The sequence below is a fragment of the Lygodium microphyllum genome, chromosome 27 (genome assembly GCF_053477565.2).
Source record: "Lygodium microphyllum isolate KBCC chromosome 27, Lygodium_microphyllum_v1.1.10, whole genome shotgun sequence".
Lineage (NCBI taxonomy): Eukaryota > Viridiplantae > Streptophyta > Polypodiopsida > Schizaeales > Lygodiaceae > Lygodium > Lygodium microphyllum.
In genome coordinates, this window is record NC_141161.1 from 14,744,100 (window position 1) to 14,767,426 (window position 23,327).

General features: G+C 39.0%; 1 protein-coding gene across 5 annotated transcripts; it reads left to right on the top strand.

Annotated features, from left to right (window-relative positions):
* The first annotated feature begins 1,713 nt into the window (after nt 1-1,713).
* LOC148012080 (epoxide hydrolase 3-like) lies at nt 1,714-17,367 on the top strand. Of its 5 annotated transcripts, none has more exons than XM_087669724.1 (5): nt 1,714-1,867; nt 1,978-2,189; nt 2,323-2,505; nt 16,349-16,563; nt 16,922-17,367. In XM_087669724.1, the coding sequence occupies exons 1-5, from the start codon at nt 1,771-1,773 to the stop codon at nt 17,208-17,210; spliced, it is 996 nt and encodes a 331-aa protein (XP_087525850.1). In that variant the 5' UTR covers nt 1,714-1,770; the 3' UTR covers nt 17,211-17,367. The 5 variants fall into 5 exon arrangements, with proteins under 5 accessions (XP_087525850.1, XP_087525851.1, XP_087525852.1 ...); XM_087669725.1 differs by having other exon boundaries at nt 1,978-2,144; XM_087669726.1 differs by having other exon boundaries at nt 16,349-16,567; nt 16,922-17,057.
* Nucleotides 17,368-23,327: the final 5,960 nt, after the last annotated feature.

The following is a 23,327-nucleotide window of genomic DNA, read 5'->3' on the forward strand; positions in this document are numbered from 1 at the left end:
TTCATCAAGGGTTGTGATCCTTCTCATGATACCTTCATAGCTAGTAGAGATCAATTCACCCTTCAATTTGACCTTTAAGTAATCACTTGGACCACCATAATAGACTCCTATCACATGCAAAACTCAAACAAGTACAACACGGGTTACACCCACCCCCCCCACACACAGAGTCTCACGACATGGTGATTATCTAGCATGCAAAGAGCAAGGTAGCTCATGGGCCACATAGAATGATGGCCTTTTCGCAGGCGCCTTATGTGCAACAGCAAGAGAAGATGTGGTCTTCGCTTTTCCTACCAATTATTGCCTTCTAGCTTCTTTACTTTGTTGGGGTTGTGGTACTCATCGTTGACTAGATACAAATGGATAATGGATCAATAATGTTATCATCAATTGAACTCAAATGAATCTCAACCACCACATGTTAGCCCTGTCATTAGAGTTTTGTGGAGAGAGAGAGAGAGAGAGAGAGAGAGAGAGAGAGAGAGAGAGAGAGAGAGAGATTGGTGGCCTTGTCACATCAAACGATTATCAACTAGGAGCATGAGGTAAAATATGAGGTATATCTATACAATTGGTCAAATTGCATGTATTGCTCAATACATGAAATTGAACTCAAATGAATCTCAACCACCACATGTTAGCCCTGTCATTAGAGTTTTGTAGAGAGAGAGAGAGAGAGAGAGAGAGAGAGAGAGATTGGTGGCCTTGTCACATCAAACGATTTCCACTAGGAGCATGAGGTAAAATATGAGGTATATCTATACAATTGGTCAAATTGCATGTATTGGTCAATACATGCAATTGAACTCAAATGAATCTCAACCACCACATGTTAGCCCTGCCATTAGAGTTTTGTGGAGAGAGAGAGAGAGAGAGAGAGAGAGAGAGAGAGAGAGAGAGAGAGAGAGAGAGAGAGAGAGAGAGAGAGAGAGATTGATTGGTGGCCTTGTCACATCAAACGATTTCAATTAGGAGCATGAGGTAAAATATGAGGTATATCTATACAATTGGTCAAATTGCATGTATTGGTCCATGGATCTACATAACATGCGTATAGCTACAGTCGGAGCCTGGAGCCTAGAGCCTCTTGCATCATGTTATGGAGAGAGAGAGTCTACATGTGCCATTTAAGTTCATGCACATGACTCGACTTGCTACTTTCAAAGAAAAATATAGAACTCGAATGAGAATTCATGTGTCATTTAAGTCCACGCACATGGTTCAATGTGCTATTTCAAAGAGAAATAGACAATCGAGTGTTTAATTTTAGTACAAAAAGCTTTTTAAATTCTTAAGTTCTTAGCTCAAGTTGACTTGGCAGCTAGAAAAGTAGGAATGCAAAGGGGAACGAATCTCATATATAGCTATTATTTTTTAAAATGATATTAAAAGATTGAAAATTAAGAGTTTTGGGATGCACTCTACATATGCCATATAGTATAGAATAGTATGCATCTATACTATTAGTTAACTAGAGGTGGGGGGCGGGGTGCCACGTGGCAGCCCCCCACCTCCCTCACAAGAAAAAAAAGAGAACGAAGGGGCGGGTGCCATGTGTCCAGCACCTGTCCCTGCCCGCAAAAATCGCACCCGCCCCGGCGCTTCGGAGTCTAGGTGCTGAGCGCCTAGTATAAGAAAAAGAAAAAGAAAAAGAAATATATATAATAAAGAAGCGAGAATTATACTCGGAAATTGTCTTTGTCTACAAGTTATTATGCTTTCCCTTTGGGGAAATTTGGCAACCTCGAAAGGTAGCAGAAGACGGGCATGGACTGCTCTGTGGCCCCTGAGAGCTTGGCTGCAATGGAGCACAGGTTTGCGAGATGCAATGGCATACAAATCCATTTTGTGGAGCAAGGCACAGGCATGTCTCTTTCTGACTGTGACCTAGCCTCAATATTAATCCTACAGAGTTGGCATATGGTATGATCGGCGGTTCAGTTAGGATTTTCTCTTACAACATTTCTCGAACAGGTCCACTGGTTTTACTCCTTCACGGGTTCCCGGAGACATGGTATTCATGGCGCCATCAGATACCAGTCCTAGCAGAGGCTGGGTACCATGTGGTTGCTCCGGATCTGCGCGGTTATGGCCGAACTGAAGTCCCAGTAGGGGTGGAGAATTACACGGCACTCCACGTGGTGGGTGACCTGATTGGGTTGCTTGATGATCTAGGTGTGGAGAAGGTCCGTGCTGCTGTGCATATGAGAGAGAGAGAGAGAGAGAGAGAGAGAGAGAGAGAGAGGGTGGCTGTGTGTGTGGCAGCATGACCACACATCCATGGCCGCCTTTAATTGATCAATGCCTTACTGCTGCCAGGCTTTTGTTGTGGGTCATGACTGGGGTGCAATTATTGCATGGTATCTCTGCCTTTTCAGGCCAGACAGAGTTCTTGCACTTGTCAGTCTGAGCGTCCATTTCATTCCCCGTACACCTGCAGGCAGTCTTCTCCAACAGATGCGAAGGATGGTTGGTGAACATCATTACATCTGCCAGTTTCAGGTTTGAAATTCTGTGTTGATGAGCTGCTTAGGAGGTGCCTTTCTTTTTGTTCTCTTGGGAATGGTCTTTGTGATTTGATGGGTGCCATCTCAAAGAAATAGCAATGACAGTAGTTGTGCGTCAGTGGAGGATGGTTGCTTCACTTGGGATTACAAGCCGGCCATCACACATTATATGTATTAGAGCTAAGAATTTCCAGATCAAATTCTCCCTTCTGACAGTGTCACAGTTATTGCACCATAACAAATCTGCTGAAATCCTGTTTGTTTTTGTACTGGTTCATGGTGGTCTTGTACCGTTAGGTGCATAAATTTGAACAGAACATTAAATCTGATAACAGAGTAAAACAGTTCCATAGAGTGAATGCCAGGACATCAACAACAACAACAACACACTACTAACTAGCCTTGGAGAATCACGAGCCCAATAGGGTTCTTTAAAGCTGGAGATTGATCATTGATGCAAATTGTGCTCATTCAGAGGCGGAGATTTGAGCATTATTCTTTTGTTAGAGACGTGTTCAAACTGTCCAATCTGAGTATGATGGGTCTCTTGTTGATTAGCTATTCCCACTAGCCTTAAATAATTGTCTATGTGCATATATCACTTTTCAATTTTTTGGTCTTTGCTTCTTAGATCTTTCTACCAAGTATCTCATGCCCTTGTCTAGGCTGTCTTTTGGTATAAATCCTCACGAACATCGTTTTCAGAGGAGTGCAGTATGTATAGAACAGGTTCTCATAGGCAAGATGATAGTTTTTATTGTTCATGTTTTGGACAATGGAATTTGGGCGTGCCATCCATGTTCCAACCTATGGTATGGCCATATTTGCTCTCAAAGGATGGAGGAAAATAGAATGAGAGCAGGGGCATGGTGATGTTGAGTTCCACTAGGTGTGCTCCTAGAACTTGGAGGTCATCAAAGGGAAGCTTAACGACGCTTGAGACTCAATTCGATAGTGCTTGAGACCCTAGTCCCATTGATAGCACAAGGAAATAAATCCTTTAGAAAAACCAAGGTGCTTGCTAGAGACTTTGGTATTGGGATTTGCCTACTAGAGTCAAACTTATTGTGACTCCTAGTTTGAACTAGGTGTGGCAAAGGTATAGGATGAGGAAATGTGGATGATAGAAGAAAGGAGGGAGACACGAGGTGAAGAAGGGCCCTCTTGCTCGTCACCAAAAGGTCATCCATGCTGAGTTAGCTTTAGGCTTCAAGCACATTGAGTGCCCTTGAACGTCATAGGCACAAAAGATGTCCTTCGTGAATTTAACCTTTACTCTAAATACCATCTCAATTCAGCTTGCATTTTGGGTCCGAACTGCATTATTCTATTTTTAGCACAACTTGAAGGATGTAGAACATTTAGGTGCTGGTGATGTATCATTCTTAGTTTGGTTTGCATGAGATCTATGGATCTTGATTATGTGTTTTTTGGCATTTATTAGCCAAGATTAATCGGATGCTTTTGAGTAATTTTGTTGTTTGCTCCATTATACCATGTAGGTGAGCATAGTTACTGGAAACACCCTGAAACACCACATTTTTGCTATTTCAATGTTTCTAATTCACTTTCCATTCCCGTTTCTGTTTCTACCTTTCTCATCCTTATAGTTATTGGAAATTGCTTGAAACTTTGAATTTTTGCCATTTCCTCTTTTTGTTTTTTCCTCTTTTTGTTTTTTATTTTCGTTTCTCTTTCCATTTCCCTGTTTCCCATTACTATTTTTGTGGGAATGGCAGACATTAGGTGTTTTGGTGTTTCGGGTGACTCCTACAAGTACTGGGAGTGGATAGCATTTAGTTTATGGGGGAGTTGAGGCTTAAAGCCCTAGAAGGTAATAGTAGTGGAGGTGCTACATTCTTAACCAATGCGAAAGGCAAAGGTGGTTCCTCTACCAACAGTGACAAAAAGAAGTTCCTCTTTTTGTTTTTTGTTTTCGTTTCTCTTTCCATTTCCCTGTTTCCCATGACTATTTTTGTGGGAATGGCAGACATTAGGTGTTTTGGTGTTTCGGGTGACTCCTACAAGTACTGGGAGTGGATAGCATTTAGTTTATGGGGGAGTTGAGGCTTAAAGCCCTAGAAGGTAATAGTAGTGGAGGTGCTACATTCTTAACCAATGCGAAAGGCAAAGGTGGTTCCTCTACCAACAGTGACAAAAAGAAGTTCCTCTTTTTGTTTTTTGTTTTCGTTTCTCTTTCCATTTCCCTGTTTCCCATGACTATTTTTGTGGGAATGGCAGACATTAGGTTTCTCTATCACATGGGCTCCTAAGTCTTGGGACGATTAGGTCACATTGTTTCTAAACAAGTTGCCAAGTAAATACTTCCATTTTGTATAGTAGGTGATCTCATAGCCCATCATGCCCACATTCTATGAATTAGAGTGTTAGCGATTGCATTACTCTCGGCTGTTCGATCAGTTTTATAGTTTGATCAAGGCTATTAATACTTCGGTGTACATCCTTAATTGGTGCCTAACTACGACTGTTCCTCAGAGGACTCTATATGAGGCATTCTTTGGCTCTCGGCCTATAGTTTCCCACTTTAGAGTCTTTGGGAATCGTGCTTACATTCACATTCCTAATGCACAAAATACCAATGACAATGAGGGCATCCCCATTACTACAGTCATAGACACTACATTGATCCATGTGGAATTTAACCACAAAGTTAGCACATGCAATGGCTAAAATTGAAAGCAAATTGTTCTTTAGGCTTGGCACATACAAGACCTCTTCAAGCATAATAGTTTTTCTATCCATTGCAATGATGGGAATTTGACCAATGCCTTAAATTGCATATGAAGCATTATTTGCATATACAACAGATCCCTACTTTTGTACATTTGCATATGATACAAACAAGCCACGAAAGGATGTTATGTGCTTAGAAGCTCCATTGTCAAAATACCATGTGCTGCAATTTTCAGCAATTGAAAGACCATGCTCATGTGAAGAAGGATCATACGAACAATGCACAACAAAGGCATAAGACTAGCTTGCCAAATGTGTAGTTGCATCCTTTACATTTGCTGAATTTTCAATAACACTTATACATGATTATTTTTCTTTTACTTGTAATCATTTTTTTGCATTCTTCAATAACATGCCCCTTCTTTTTGCAATAATTGCATCTATTTTTCTTAGCATCATCATCCTTGGTGCTTAAGGAGTCCATAGAAGAAGCTGCTTTGCCTTTTTTCTTTGAATTTGAGGGCTGCTATGGCTTACCTTTGTTTTGATGGCTGGCTGCAAATGCTTGATTATCTATACTTATATTAGAGCAATTCAGCCTTGATTTCTCTTCTTGGAATAATAGTGATACCAACACATCAAATGTGTAAGCATTATTATCTCCTTTTGCAAGTAAATGGATTGTAGTGACAAAACTCTGATAAGTATTAGGTAGACCAACCAAGACCATAGATACAAGAGATGCATCGGGAATTATTTTATCAATATTAGCAAGCTGCTCCGTAATGCCCTTGACACGTGTAATATTTGCATCCACAAAATCACCCTCTATCATGTGCTCCATCTCAAGTTGCTTATGCAAATAGGTTACACGAGTCTCATTGCGCACCTGATACAACGAAATTAACTTATCCCAAGTATCCTTGGTGGTTGTGCATGATTGAATATACGGGATAACCTGTCTCTTACATGAAAGTGCAATCAAAGCATGAACTTTGGCATCACACCCATCCCATTTCAACTGCTCAACTGTGGGAGGTGTAGGAGGAGTTGGAGTGGAAGATTCAGTAGTGATTGTGGACGAGCTAGAAAAACCTGTGATATTTTGTGTAGCCGAGCATGTAGGCCTAACTTTTGAACCACATATATAACCCCAAAGCTGCTTGGCAACAAGTACATGCTTCATCATGTATGCCCATATGGGATAATTAGTGCCATCTAATTTGTCCAAGTTCCCAAACATATTGAGCAAATCATTTTACCCTAACATTGCTTGCTGAAATTTCTGTTTTTTTGTAGCTAGTTGTTGTCCAAAGGTACAAATGCAGTTGCAATACAAAAGAAAGCAAAGCAAAGATCAAGAACTCATATTTTTTCAAAAAATTGATAGTGTCGATAAATAATTTGCATGTAAAAGGACTCTGATATCTTTAAAGGAAATTGGTGTCAGCCGTGAAATCCCTAAATTTTGCGCTTAACAAGAGTATTGCACATGAATAAGAGCACTTTTAAATGGCTTAATGTTGATTAAGGCTTGGGAGGATAATATTTTAATGAAAATAACATCGAGTTGGATGTACGCAGGTTGTTGGGTAGAGACATAAGCTTACCAAGATTGTTGGGGTTGTAAATGATGTGGCGTAGGTTGCGCACTATGTATTGGATGGCATGTGACAAATTTGTGAGATGTGTAGATTGTAGATGATGATCTATCGAGTAGGTTTAAGGGGGCAATGGTGGCACTTGGTTGGATTGCAGTTCAGCATGGGAGCAATTGTCGAGTCTGAATAGATTGCATATGGAAAATGGGCTGTTTGCAATTCGACGTTAGATAATACTTGACATTGCTATTGCAGATTGTTAATACAGGCAGTATGCAATACAAGATAGATGAGCACCTGTCTGTAGGTCAAGGAATGCATTAGGCAGTCAAGCTCAAGCTGAAGGTGGCACATAAAGTAGCCAAGCTCGAGGCTCAATGGCAGCTATGATGGTGCATAAGCAAAGTGCCAACGACTGAGAGGTATGGCTTTGATACCATTTTTCGATTAGGGTTTAGCTGTATGCATGCGCATGCATACTCACATTGAATAAGTGAAGAGCAAGAGAGGAGAGAACTAGTAGGTCACATCCACTATGCGAGAATGAATGAAAGTACAATCCTTGAGGTACAAAGTATCACACTTACAAACGACAGACACGCAACTAGGTCGAAAACGCGACGATTGTTCCAGGTGGGTCGTGGGTCAGACTGTTGACGTCACCAGACGGACTGGTCACAACGGTTGACAGACGCTGGTGGGCTTCAGCCTACTGCGACACATACTAACGTTCGTTAGACGCGCCTGACTTACGGGTCAATGGACTCGTCCCGATTCTCTGTTTTTATGAAAACCATTATTTTCTTTAAAATCTTTTTTGACTCTGTTTATGCGTGCCAATGATTTTAAAGTCGAAAATTGCCGATATTGCGTGTGGTGACCTCAATTAATTTGGGGATTTTGCTAAATTAGTCAGAATTTCATATTTTTGAGCAAAATCTCTAGACAGTGGATTCTAAAAATTTGGGGCTTTTCATGTATTGGCAAAATTGTGCTCAGCTGGGTTAGATTGGTTGACATTTATGCAATTTTGGACATGAAAATTTGGGGATTTGTGCAAAATTTGGTAAATTTTTACATTTTTATCCATGTGGTGGCTGATTCATGTACAAACATCAGAGATTTATTTTTGGTTGAGAAAGAACAACAATGTATTTTTGCTAGTTCAGCTTGTGCTTCTGCAGCTTAGTGTATTTACTCTTGTGTTTGTGATAAAATGGCTGCAACCTCTTCTAGTTCAGACATCAAGAGCTTGATGAAAATCAAACGGTTTGATGGTTATGGATTTGACCTTTGGAAAGACCGTATGTAGGGCATTTTGTTCCTAAAGGATTGTGAGGATGCTTTGCAGGAAGATAAACCCGCACTTATGTCTGATGCAGATTGGGCCAGAGTAAATAAAAAAGCAGTGGCTTACATAAAGATGGGTTTCACTGATGACATCTTGACAGACATTAAGGGTTTAGATACAGGTTATACAATATGGGAGAAGTTGAAAACTACCTATGAGATCACCGCTCTTATTAATAATGTGCATTTAATGCGCAAGTTGGTGAATATGTGACTGAATGAGTCAAAGCCTGTAGTTGAGCACTTGAGTGCATTTACAAGAATTCTAAATCAGCTCAAAGATGCAAATTTGGACTTTGATGATAAGTTGAGGGCGATCTTTTTGATCATGGCACTACCTGACTCTTGGGAGACCTTGGTGGTTTCACTCAGCAATAACTGCAATCTCTCATATGATGGGGTGAGGGGTCCTATCTTGAATGAAGAAATTAGACGTATGTGTAATGGGGAAGGCAACAACTTAGCTTATAATGTAAGAGGCATGGCTGAAAAGAAAAATGCAAATGTAGGATAGAGAACAAGAGCAAGAGCAAAGGAAAAGAAAAGGGTGACATTACTTGCTATCACTGTGGACGAAAGGGCCACACGAAACCTAATTGCAGGTACTATAAGAAGGAACAAGAGAGAAAGAAGAATGCAGGAGATAAGAAAAAGGAGGATAAGACAGATGCATTTGAGGCAGTCAAAGGTAAAGAAAAGGCAAATGTAGCCTCTAGTGTGGTCATAGATGAGCTTTCAGATATTGAGGCTGAAGTATTATGTGCAGTTGATTATGATGCTCCTTGTATGTCACATGCATGATATGCAGATTACCAAGGTTGATGTGATTGATGCACTTTTGCTAGTTGATGATGGTGTCACTCAGACTTGGATTGCAGACTTTGGTGCCTCTTTCCATGTAACTCATTGCTTGGAGTTTTTTGCTATGTTCAATGCAGGTAGTTATGGAGAGGTGTATCTTGGAAATAACCATGCTTGTAGTATTGATGGGATTGGCACTGTACACTTGTCTTTAGACAATGGTCAAGAGCTTGTGTTGAAAGATGCTAGATATGTGCTTGACATTAAAAAGAGTTTACTATCTGTTGGTCAGCTTGACTTGCATGGCTACACCACATTGTTTGGTGGTGGTTTGTGGAAAGTAAAAAAGGGTTCCATGCTGATTGCAAAAGGAACCAAGAAGGGCGCTTTATATTGTTTGAATTGTAAAGCCTTGAATGACAAGTTTCTTGCAGTTGCTGAATTTTGCAGCTACTTGGAGTTGTGGCATAAGAGATTAGGTCATATGAGCCAAAAAGAACTTGATGTCCTTACCTCTCTGAAGAGGGTTGATGGAAAAGACTCTAAACTTGACTTTTGTAATGAGTGTCAGTTTGGAAAGCAAATAAGAAATTCCTTTTACTTTGGTGTCTCTTGTAAGTCCAATGTCTTGGACTTAGTGCATTCTGATGTATGTAGTATGCCCGTGAAATCATTGGTGTTTACTATTTTTAAAACTTTTTATGCATTTGTGACTACTCAGGCAAGTAGAAAGCGAAAATGCTTGACAACTGATAATGGGGGTGAGTTCACATCAATTGAATTCAAGTCCTTTTGTGACTTACATGGTATTAAGAGGGAGCTTATAGCCCCTTACAACCCTTCTTCAAACGGGGTGGGTGAAAGATATAATATGACTTTATGTGAAAGAGTGTGGTGCATGCCGTCTACTGCTAATCTCCCTCATGAATTTTGGGGAGAGGCACTCAAAACTGCGGTTCACATTTGCAACCGCTCTCTAAACAGGTCCTTAAATAATGGCATCCGTGAGGAGGTTTGGTCTGGCAAATCGAACTCATATGACCATTTGCGCATATTTGGCTGCGATGCTTTTGTGCATGTTAGGGATGAACTGAGGAACAAACTTGACCAAAAATCCACCAAAGGCATCTTCATGGGCTATGGTGATGAGGGTGAATTTGACTATACAGTGTGGTTACCTCAGTCCAAGAAAATTATCTGCAGCTATAATGTTGTGTTTAATGAGGCAAAATTGCTGAAAGGTACTTTAGCCTCAAATGAAGATATGAAAAAGGTGAAATCTCAGAGTTTGCAGCCACCTATTACTTCAGAAAATGAGCCTCTTGGTGCTGTACAACAGGCTGAAACTGATGATTAACCGGTTATTTTTGAGCAAGATGATGATGGATAGCAAATAGGAGCATAAGGAGGTCATGGACAACAAAGTGGGCTTTTTGATTATGAAAATGCAGGTGCTGGTAATGGAAATGAAGGTGCTGTACAACATGAACAACATGCTGAAAATGGCTTACAGCAGCCACGAAATGCTGAAAATAATATACCTCCAGATGTAGATCCAAATCCTAAAAATGTTGATCATTGGATACGTAGGTCTACACGCGTAAGAAGGCAACCACATAGGTTTGATCCCTCCTTGCATTATGTGATGCTTATAGATGAGGGTGAGTCTCTTATATACAAAGAGGTCAAGTCATGTGAATTCAAGAGTAAGTGGGAGCTAGCTATGCAAGAAGAGATTAAATCTCTATATGCAAATGATACTTGGGATCTTGTGTCATTGCCCAAGGGAAGGAAGCCACTTTCAAACAAATGGGTGTACAAAGTAAAGACAATTGATGGGAAACCCAAGTACAAGGCAAGACTAGTTGCCGAAGGGTATTCACTAAAGGAAGGGATTGATTTTCAAGAGGTCTTTTCACTCGTTGTGAAGATGACCACTCTACGTGTGCTTTTTGCTATCACTGCTGTACTGAACTTAGAGTTGTATCAAATGGATGTAAAAACAACTTTCTTGCATGGTGACATTGATGAGGAAATCTACATGAAATAGCTCGAGGGCTTTGTAGTTCCTGGAAAAGAGTTAATGGTGTAAACTAAAACGTAGCCTGTATGGGTTGAAGCAAGCACCACGGCAGTGGTACAAAAAGCTTGACACCTTTATGCTATCTCATGAGTTTACATACAGCCATGCAGATCATTGCTTGTACATGAAAAAGGATACAGATGGCATCCCCATCATACTTGTTTTGTATGTGGAAGATATGTTGCTAGCTGGGAAGAGAAAGACTAGCTTGGATGCTCTCAAAAATCAACTGAAATCAGCCTTCTCCATGAAAGATTTGGGGAATGTAGAGCATATTTTGGGCATGAGGATTCATAGAGATAGAATGCAAAAATTGCTGTTTTTATCTCAAGAAAAGTACATTGAAAAGGTAATGGACAAATTTAACATGGTTGAAGCTAAGCCTTTTGGGGTACCCTTACCTCCTTATCTTAAGCTTAGTAAAGCCAACATCCCAAAAGATGACGTGGAAGCAAATGCTATGAAGGGAGTCCCTTATGCATCAGCTTGTGGCTCTCTTATGTATGCTATGGTTACTACTCGTCCAGACATTGCTCATGCAGTGGGAGTTGTTTGCAGGTTTATGTCAAAACTTGGCAAAACGCATTGGGAGGTTGTCAAGTGTATTCTTCGATACCTTAAGGGTACACAAAGAAAGTGTATTTGCTATGGGCAGGGTACACTTAGTTTGTAGGGTTATTGTGATGTAGACATGGCAGGTGACTTGGACGCTCGTAGGTCCACCAGTGGGTATGTCTTCATAGTTGCTGGTGGGATTGTCTTGGTGTTCTAGGTTGCAAAACATCATTGCACTGAGTACCACTGAAGTTGAATACATATCAAGTACTGACGCTTCTAAGGAAGCTATATGGTTGAGCAGACTTGTAGAGAATCTTTGCATGTCTATGGGTTGCAATTTTGGGATGTGATAGCTAGAGTGATGTGTATCTGGCTAAGAATGCCATGTATCACTCACTCACAAAGCATATAGATGTGCGATATCACTTCATTAGATAGATTCTGGAAGATGGCCAAATCACATTGACCAAGATCAAAACACAAGACAACCCTGCAGATGTTCTAACTAAAAGTCTAAGCAAAGCTCAGCACGAGCATTGCATACGACTAGTGGGAGTTGGCTAGAGGTTCACATAGGAGGAATATGATAAGCATAACATTTTCCTTTAAGCAACACCATTTTGTTGAGGTGTCATTCTAATAGTGGCTTGATGTGTGATGCCATTTTAAAGCAAAAATGTGTCAAAAGCATGAGAAACCTCCCCCCCCCCCCCCCCCCCCCCCCCCCCCCCCCCCCCCCAAACCGCGTGTTTGAAGTGTCTGCACTTTCAAGAAAGTTTTAGCCGTAAGCTTTGTAACAAGATGTTTAAAATGCATAAACACATCACATTTTACTTTTAGCCCATACACCCATGTATAGGGTGCTGCATCTTGAATGATCTCATCAACATAAAGAAGTTGTTCATGTAAATCATGCATATGTGTGAGGTGATTAGTCATAGTGTCACTCTCATCCATATTTACATTAGCAAACTCTCTGTGTAGATAAGATATTGTGCCTTCATTATGTGTTGCAAACATACGTTCTAGCACATCCAAGGCTACTTTTGAGGTCTTAGAAGACTGAACATGTGGAATAATAGCTCTTTTTGCTAACAAGGCAATTAAAGATAGGGCACGTGCATTCTTCGAGTCCCACCTCCATTGACTCTATGTAGGAGGAGAAGGGGGTGCAGCAATAGCACCACCACTAGCTTGTCTGCTAGCATTATGTTGAGATGTTTGAGGTGCAACATCTCCTGGTTGGAGCCGCTGCAGATCAATAGTGACACAGTCCCACAAATCCTTCGCCACAAGAAGATTATGTACCATAAAACTCCATAGAGGATAGTCGGTGCTATTGAGCTTGTCCCTCCGATGTGAGGACACCAAGGATGCTACTTTGGTCATTATGCTGCTAATGTGCCATGTTACCTATGATGCATAAAAATTAGTGGCTAAATACTTCACACTAAAGTATTATATGTACTCTACTGAGTACTAGAAATCCCCACTCAGGATTAGAATGCAAGTACCAAGTTGTCAAATTGTCACAATTCTTGACAAGCATGTAATACTGTACTACACTTGCCTTGAGATGCGTGCCCAAAAGGATAATTTACAACAATTCAATGTTGAAACTTTCCAAGTTTTAGCATTAAATTTATTGTGATACAATACTGTACTACACTTGCTTCGAGATGCGTGCCTAAAAACATAATTTACAACAATTTAATGTTGAAACTTTCAAGGTCTTTATTGAAAATCCCCAAAATTCATTGCTAAATCTAACTGATGTAGCAAGATAATGTTGCTGTAACACCTGTTGCTTGTCTTGGAATGCGTGTTGGGCAAGAGCCCAAATTTCTTCTCAAAGTTTTTAAAAAATTGAAAAAATTTGTACCTTACAGTCTTAAAATTTTGTTGAAATGCTGCCTCGAGACAACGACAATAACCAGCAGTTATAATGCGCCTTGTGATGTGTGCTAAAGTCAATAGACTTGTTGGAAATATAGGGTCACCAGGCCTTTTATGGTGTTTGGGTGTGCACACACCCTTACACATGTACTTTATATATATTATCAAAAACCTAAAGTGGTACACTTCGTCATTGTACCCGTATTGAGTGTCATGCTCTCACTCTCTACTTTGCACTCACTCTCTCACTCTGCATATTTCAGCTGCACTTTGTCTTGATCCTCGCACACCAAAGCACAATGAGTGTATGCTTCTCGAGGTAGGTCATGGAGAGGCAATGACTGGTCGTAGTGAGGCGAGAGAGACAGGCGACTGTCAAGCAGATACTTGGTGGAGTAGATGACTGTCAAGCGGGCGTAGATCCAGCTGATGGGCTGGTCAAAGTGCATGCATCTCAGGCGACACAGGCAGTCAGTAGCAGGTGATGGGCTACGCCATTTGCGAGTAGGCAACGACCCTGACAAGCAGGTAGTATACGATCATGGATTGCTGGCGAGCGGGCTAGAGATGTGACATGCCAGTGTCGGTGATGACTTGACTGGCACGCGAGCAAGCAACTGGTCAATGCATCCAGTGTTTAGATTTGACAATCTCTTTTTCATCATTCTTTTAAAATTATTTTCTACAACTTGTTCCCTTTCATTGATGGGCATTTGCATGCCCACGCAGTGTGTGCAATTTTGACCTGAAAAATAGGGGCTTTTCTCAGATTTGGGGATTTCGATGCAGAATAAGATAGTTTGACTCAAAAATTGCAACTTTGGTGTACATTTGCACGTGAAATTTTCGGCTCGTGACTGCAATCATCAAATTTGTGTCGGAGAATGCATTTGGAGCAGAAATTGCAGCAGAATTTTGGGGACTGCACATGTAATTGGTGCATTGGCCTATACATCTGGCTGTAATTGATTGGGGGAAGATGTACTTAGACTCCTTTAAGAAAGTAGTTGGACCCATGTGATCATGACATTAGTGATAATGTAAGCAACCCACTTGTTGAGGCCCATAAAAGAGGTTTATACTCGTTGTAACACAACTCTTTGATCTATCAATATGATTACAATTCTACTTTGCATCTAGATTGTCTATCTTGCTCTATCTTTTCTTTCCACATACACATTCTCTCACACACACAATCATGAGTGCACTACTGTACCATCCTCCATAGCTATGTCTTCTAGCACACAATCATGTGTGGAAACACCAAATTTCCTCCAGAATCAAGAAGGGGAACAAGAAGGCAAACAACAACAAGAAGTAGGATGACAAGAAGGATGAGAAGAAGTGCAAGCATAAGTACCCATACTATGGGGAGGGCACTTATTTGAAGGAGAAATATTGGTAGAAGTATTCCCATTTGAAGCCAAAGGAAGGTTTTAAAAACTTGAAGGCTACCTCAAGTTAGTCTTTGTTCATTTGTTTGAGGTTGAAGATATAATACCTATTTTAAGGAGAAGCTATGGCTCATTGACAGTGGGGCTTCTTTCCATATGACCTACTGGCATGATTAGCTTCGGGGTCTTCATTCTAGAGGGGGTTACCTCACCCTTGGTGACAACTCTTGTGTACTTGTTTGTAGAGTCAGGACTATTCCCCTTTCAATGAATAGACATACTTCATTAGCCAAAGTTCTTTATGTACTGATTTAAGTTTTAACCTTCTTTTTGTCCATGGTTTGTCGACATAGCTAGGTGCTCGTGTGGTCTTCACCTCAGATGCTGATTGTTGAAGATTCTTTTGTAGGTTCTATTCTTTGGATAGGTAATCAACAAGCTTGGGTTGCTTTGGTATGCTTGTTATAGGCATTTGAACTTTGACTCCATTAGATAGGCTTCTCAGAGGAAGTTGGAGGAAGTTCTAGATTTTTCCTCTGTTTGCATGTCATACCCTAGCTTGGTGGGAGCATGGCAACTTCTCTAGATGCCTCTTGTTGTACATTATTGGGGCTTTGGTAATGTGCTAATGTGACACTAGTTTGCTTTTGTGTGAGGTATAATATTCGGCCCCTTAGGTCTCCTCAAATAGCCACATACACACACACACACACACAGAGTGTGTGTGTGTGAGTGGGATGAATTTCCTTTTAGATGAGTTGAGGGCATGTAGGACAAAGAGACACACACCAAAGTTTTTGGTTATAATCCATTTTGGAGAGTGATTGTTTCTCAACTAAAACCATGCCAAGGTACCACGAGTACCAAAAAGAGAACCAACTACTAAACCTATCAAAGTAACCAATACATCATGGCCTTAAAGGAACTTAGAGCTTGTGCTTTTTAAACTCCACTATTTGACTTTGCCAACTTCATAAATTACCCATTTGTCCTAAAAGTAACTACTGCGTAGGCTTTCTAAACTCCTTTATGATGACTTTGCCACCTTGAAAAACTACAAAGTTTCCCCTTTGTTTTGAGTTGTGCTCATGTATGATCCATACGTTGGTTCCCTTGCAATATTTTGATTGTTTTTGATGCATTGACTTTATCTTCCATGCTTTCAAAATCCAAAGCTCCAAAGTTGCTTGACTCTTTCCTTGCTTGATGATTTTCCATGAAATCATCCACTTGAAAGTTTGCATGTCTTTGAACATCCTTGGTGCTCTTCATTAGCTAGTTCCTCTTGTGTTTCTTCATGCTATTCCTCAATGAGGCCTTCTAAATTTGCATGGATTGTAATATTCTTTTGAGAGAGAGAGAGAGAGAGAGAGAGAGAGAGAGAGAGAGAGAGAGAGAGAGAGAGAGAGAGAGAGAGAGAGAGAGAGAGAGAGAGAGAGAGAGAGATCTTTATGCGTGTAGGTTCCAGGTAAAGTTGAACAAGAGATTGCACTTCAAACCAACTTGGGATTTTTAAAGAAAATTTTCTCAACAACGTCATCATCATCACATAATTCTTTAGACGACCATTCATCGTTGCCTTCATACATAACTGAGGAAGATTTAAGGTGTTATGCACATGACTTCGAAAGGAGCGGATTCACTGGGCCTTTGAATTATTATCGAGCATTGGACTTGTAGGTAACCGTCCTTGTTTTGAGCGAATGAATAGTAGTATTATCATTGTTGATAACACAATTGTGCACTTTGATTTAAGTTTAATGATAATCAAGCTATACAAGGAGCATCCCAAGTCCTTTTTGTAGATATGAAGTTATACTTCATTCATATATATACATATATGTTTGTGTGTCTCCACACACTCGTGCACAGAGAGAGAGAGAGAGAGAGAGAGAGAGAGAGAGAGAGAGAGAGAGAGAGAGAGAGAGAGAGAGAGAGAGAGAGAGAGAGAGAGAGAGAGAGAGAGAGAGAGAGAGAGAGAGAGAGAGAGAGAGAGAGAGAGAGAGAGAGAGAGAGAGATTTACTATGTTACAGGTCTTGGGAGCTAATGGCTCCATGGACAAATGGGAGGGTGGTTGTACCAACTCTATTCATGGTTGGTGAAAAAGATCTTGTTTATAGCTTTCCTGGCGCAAAAGATTATATACACAAAGGAGGCATGCTTGAAGATGTTCCCAATTTAGTTGATGTGATCATACTTGATGGTGTTGATCACTTTTTACATGAGGAAAGCCCTTATGTTGCTACAACACATATTCTCAACTTTCTTAATGCAAGGTTGGAAAAGGAGACTCATCCATTGCATATGAAAGGAAAACTCTAAGGGATCTAGTTGAATGAAAAAGAATGAGGAATTACTTCCAAATATCTAGATGTATGTCCCTTATAGTTATATTGTAAGCTCTCTAAATTGAGTCAATTCAACATTTTAAAATACATATCATGTATATATGCAACATAGTTTGTGGTTGATTGTTTCTTATTTATCCATTGCTAATGATTATGTATCTCACAAGAGGACAACCTTTTAGACAACTAGATATGGTTTATTTCTCATTAAAACACAGGGTATAATTAGTATGTTGATTATATACACTTTTGTATATAAAGTCAAATTGTTCTTTGAACAAAGTGCTCCAAGCACAACTAGATCATGGCAAAAGGAGTATGCTATTGTTCAATATTTTCAATACCTTGGCAGTAAGTCTCAAGCAGAGTTGAAGATCGAGCTATGATGCATATACATGGTGAGTCATAATTGATGATCATGCAAAGCCACTTTTTTAAAGACTCACATTATTTAATATAGCAATGGCTTTTACATTGTTAATTGGTAGAATATTGTGAATTACAAGATAACCATTGTATAAGCAATCTATAGATTGTAGATAGTGATGAAATGCCAGTTCAAGGCGTCACATCAACTTGTAATCTTTTGAAATACAACCAATCTCATTGCATGCTATAAACCAATGGAAATGTGTGCCATCACACATGATTGTGGATGTATCTATTTTAGAATGATAATGAACTTTATGAGGATTCTATTGGCTTAGCATTCAATAACATTCTTTGGATGTTGTCCATTTGTGTCGACATGTTTGCAATGCACTAGGATATAGTGAAGTGAGTGTGGATGGGTGAAGGTGTAAGGGTATGCAAGGTGGGTGCACTTAGTGGGTTAGGGGTGTGGTGCATGTATGCATTATGGACATGTATACATTTGACATTCAAGTATAGAGAAATGCTAGGCTAGGTGGACTATGATCAACCGATAAAGGGTAGTGAGTCCAAAGCTTTAAGCTTCAAATTTCTCATGAGGCAAAGCATTTGTTAAAAAAACCTCTAAGGTTGTCTTATGTTTATATAAGTCAAGTTGATCTCTCCTACATAGTCTCTTCTTGACATACTAATAATGTATCTCATTATACCTAGTACGAGTATGGAACATTGGGTTCCATGCAAGCACTGATGGGTTGTGTATTAGTAGAGATTTGGCAAATGGTTGTTAACATGCTAATCATCCAAGAGGCATTTGAGTTGACCACCCTCCATCACATTTGTGGAAGTCGCCCAATACTCAGTTTTATAACTAGAAATGGCCATAGTTAGACTACTTCCTAATAAATCTTGATATAAATAAGTTGTCAAAGATAAGACAAAATCCACTTGTGGATACACGAGTGTCGTAATGCCTAACCCAACATGTAAATCTTATGGAAATAATCCAATTTGCATAAAATACCCCAAAGTAATGCATGCTACACAAATAATGAACAATATGCTTTATTGCTTGTCAACACTTAGTTGCATGAACCCACTCATTTGTGAGAGTGCAATTGGAATGTTTGGCTTATTGATAGAGGAATGATCAAAGCAATCTCTGCCATTATGAAGACTCTACCTCGAATTTGTCTCCATAGTAGTAATGGGCTTACAACTGTCAAAATCATATTGTTGCGGTACATCTGAACATACTTTATTTGGTAAAAAACAATTCTCAATCTCATTGTTGAAATTGAATGTCCAAATAATGTAGTAAATATGCCATTAATATAAGCCACGTATAATATCCTCATGTCTAACATGCAATCACTTAGTGGAAAAGGAGGTAATTGAGCGTTGATAATGATGGAGTGGGATTGAAAGCAACCATCCATGCTCTTAGTTGGACTATTTTGAAAACCACATGTAATCAAGTTGCATGTCCTTGCTCATACCAAGCCCAAGGTGCTTGTCTAGGCCATGCAATGCTTTTTAAAAATTGGTATGCTTTGCTTCCTTGCTCTTTCTAAGCAAAACCACATGTTAAAATACATATATTTCATTGTGCAAATCACCATTTAAAGATGTAGTTCTAATTTTTGAGCAAAACCACAGGTTAAAATACATATATTTCATTGTGCAAATCACCATTTAAAGGCATAGTTCTAATTTCCAATTGATGTACATTTTAACCATTATAAGTTGCTAATCTAGAAGTGCTATGAATTGTATTCATATGCCAAGTGAGAGTAAAGGTATCAATGTCAATGCCCTTTTGTTGAGCATAATTCTTTGTCACAAGTTTATCTTATAGTGAATAATACTACCATTTGGCTTATGTTTCAACTTATAAATATTGTTAGTACCAATGGACGAATATACGAACCAAGTGTAAGTCTTGACAATAGCATTATGCTTGGATTTGCATTATAATATTCTCATTTTTTTGCCTCTTCAAAAAAAAGCTCATCCTCATGACATAATAGAAACAACCAATGCAAACGAATTCAATGCATGAAATACATTGTATGAGCTAGAATGAGCTCGACTAGACAAAGATACATCCAATTTACCAGTCATATATTCATTTGCAATATCCATTTTGGCATAGTCCTAGATTCCTCAATCTTTGCTTTCTCATCAATGACTACATAATCTACATCTACAATAGAAATGGGTTGATATATGGACTCAGTAGAAACCTATAAATTAAATGGCTTGATATGCTTAGTTTATGGATGATGTAACCTGTAATATTTTCTTTCAGAATCATCACTAATACATTTCATAGCCTTGTTATCCCAGTTTTTGTGATGTTGTGTAGGTGCTAATGCATAAGCTAGGTTTTACATGGAGTATTAGATTGCAAAGCATTGGTAGGATACTTGTTGAGCGCACATAATAGCCTTAAGCCAAAAACCATGTGGCAAACCTTGACTCTTGATCATTGATCATATTATCTCTACGAATCTATTCTCTCTTAGCTACATCATTGCCTTCTTCACTTTGGCCTCGAAAATACCCTCTAAAAGTAGTGAGGCTCTAATACCACTACAAAACTCTCATGGTGGGAGCACTTGCTTAAACCATTGCAGCAAACACCAGACAATAGATGGAAGGAGAGCTCACTTCAACACATGAAAAGAGAGATGAAGACTAAAATATTTTTTTACCGTTCTTCTTCTTCTTCTTCAAAGATTGTAATGCACACTTAGTGTAGATAAGGTACATCACAAATGAAAATAGTCTACTTTGTCAACTAATGTATAATTGACTATAGAAATATGCCAGTGCCATAACTCTATCACTTATAAGTAGTTATACCTGACTAAATATAGTAAGTGATGAGTTAATGGCCATATGAGGGTCATAATGACCACCAATATGCTAAGTGTAGACATTAGACCCATCTGGCCAAGTGGTCAATCATTAATGTCTATATATGCCGAGCTTGCCATCTCAACAGCTTGTAAACGTAGATCATGCTATGTAACAAATATAAAGTTTGTTATCTTCTTGAAGTAGAGCTTCACTATCTTTTTGAGCATACTTATGTGAGTCATAGTTACAATATATTGACCTTGAAACATCATAATTTTATTAAACTTGATCTTATATCTTAATCAATTAAGTACAATAGAAAACCTCCCTAAGGGATATTGACTTCTAGGTTAAGTTTGCTATATTTATTAACATTATCCTCTTCGTGTACATATATAGATCATCATAAAATGCAAATGCTAATATTTTTCTATCTTAGAATGACCCATAACCTATAATGTAACATAGTACAAAAGCTAGGTACAATGCGAGTACTAAATCCTTTCACTTTTCCCTTCGAAAAATTCCATGTTTTACAATGTCTTGTTTATCATTGTTCATACACATGCAAAGCTCTTTCTTCATCTCAATAAATGTATTGTTTGTCATTGTTCATACACAAGCAATGCTCTTTCTCCACCTCAAAGTGTAACACTTTGGTCCATGTCAATCCACTAAGGGAGTGCTATATTTCCTAGCTCAAAACCTTATACATTAAGAGTGGGTGGATAATACTATGGTTTGTGCTTTTGATAAGAAGTCAAGTTTTTGTTCGATTGAAATGTTAATAACATGACCTTTCTCTTCTAAGTGATTAAATAATCTAGATGCATGTATAAGTGTTAAAGAAATATAACGCAATAATAAAATAAGGTGATAAATTCCATTGTTAGAAAAGAAATATATGTAAACTAGCCTTTGTGTTCCCATTTGCACAAAATAAAAAATATTCGAATCTTTAAATTCATTTCCTCTTTTGCCAGACTCAACAAGAGCCTCTAAGGAGAATAAATCACACATACACTTAATCACACACTAGAAGGCCTCATACTCTTTCACACAATCACTCATTAACATATCTAATCACATACATTAGTGACCACACACTCACATACATACTTACCCACATAACCACCTATGCACATAGGTACTATGATGCTCACACATCCACTTGGACATAGATTCCACCCACCAAGCCTCTTCCTTTAAGCCACAAAAAAGCACACATACACATGTGAGTTGGAGCCTAGGGTTCAACCCTCAGTTTAGTTGGATCATCCACTTAGGCACTCATGCACATAACCACTCGCTCATATAATCCACTTATTCAAGTACTTGGCCACACATTGATACTTGTTTACATAAGCACTCACACACAATTAAACACACATGAACTTATACAACTTAGCTACACATACTCGTATTCATGTACACTAGGGCTCTTACTCATCTATGTAATCGTTGGCCCTACTTACACACTAATGCACTACAATGTTAGGAAAAAAACACATAATAGTTGACTATCTATCATAGTGTCACACACATTGATCTAGGACCCATCCGTACTAACAATCACATAATTAGTTAGTCTCACTTAATTAAGAGCACCAATAGTATAGGTACATATCACTAATTGGATTGATAGGCTCTTATACTCACTCATTCACATATGACCACTCACACACTTGCGCCTAGGAACTCACCTTCTTAGGGCTTCGCCCTTGTAACACATATCTTCACATAGACACCATCCAATTAGTGTCCTCCATGTTTTCTCAAATAGGTGCCTTGCCTCAAGCACTTGCACATACGCTTTAGAACCTAAGCTTAGTGCACATCTTTCTTAATAGATGAGCCTAGTCTCGATACTTTAGGCACACATCTAGTCCTTATACCCATTCAAACTTAGGAGCATATAGCCACTTCTCTAGGTCTCATCAAAGGGTGCATACCTAAGTCACATAGGCATAGCCTCTTAGGCTTATAAACCTAACCACCACCTTAGCATGACATTAAGCACATTTCAGAGAATCCATCAACATTGTATTGAGAACTAGTTGAACAAATCATCATGCACATTGCTTGGAAAGAAGAAAGCCTGTTTGAACATAGTTGCATAAGATAGAGTGTTGAACTTGAAGTTGATAAGTGCTTGAAATGTGAAGACTCTAAAGGCTTGACTAAGGGAGGCATCCAAACAATAAACCTTAGAATTGAAAAACTAAATAAGAGACCACAAAGATAATTGGCCCACATAACAAATCTAGACCTCCTCTTTATATTATGACATTTATTTTATTTTGTTGGAAGAATATTCTCAAAATTACAAAGAATTCTTATTTCCATTACTTGGATACATCATGATCATATATTTGATTGTAAATGTAATTTAAAATAGTACTAATTCCCAAGCTGACAAAATCATATAATCAATGGTGTCTTTCTACTAAGTAAATGTTGCATATCATAGCATTACAAAAAGTTGGATATTTATTATGAGTTATAATGCTTAATAAGATCCAACTAAAAACTCCTTAGTTTGATGCAAGTAGAGCTCATGATTATACCTATACCCATTCTAATCAAGAGGATAATCTCAGTTCTACAACATGAAACAAAAGGAAGTGCAATACTTAGGATGGAGAAGGAATTGCTTCCATGCTACAATAGAAAAAAGCCCTAGCCAACTAACTGAGCTAGACCTAGAACATAAGCATAGTTGATCAAATCAGGGACACACTTTGCAAACTCATGGATTTGACCATATCCCTCCATAGGAGAGAGAAAGTATGCAATGAGAGATACATGATGACATTATAAAGCTATTACTTAACATGGGGCTTGTGAGATCCTT

What these genes read in the sequence shown, in the direction of transcription:
- LOC148012080 (XM_087669724.1), top strand. Translation starts at nt 1,771, where the DNA reads ATGGACTGCTCTGTGGCCCCTGAGAGCTTGGCTGCAATGGAGCACAGG. An exon ending in TTTTGTGGAGCAAGGCACAG is followed by an intron (nt 1,868 to 1,977) that starts GCATGTCTCTTT and finishes TTTCTCGAACAG; the next exon opens with GTCCACTGGTTTTACTCCTT. An exon ending in TATTATCGAGCATTGGACTT is followed by an intron (nt 16,564 to 16,921) that starts GTAGGTAACCGT and finishes ACTATGTTACAG; the next exon opens with GTCTTGGGAGCTAATGGCTC.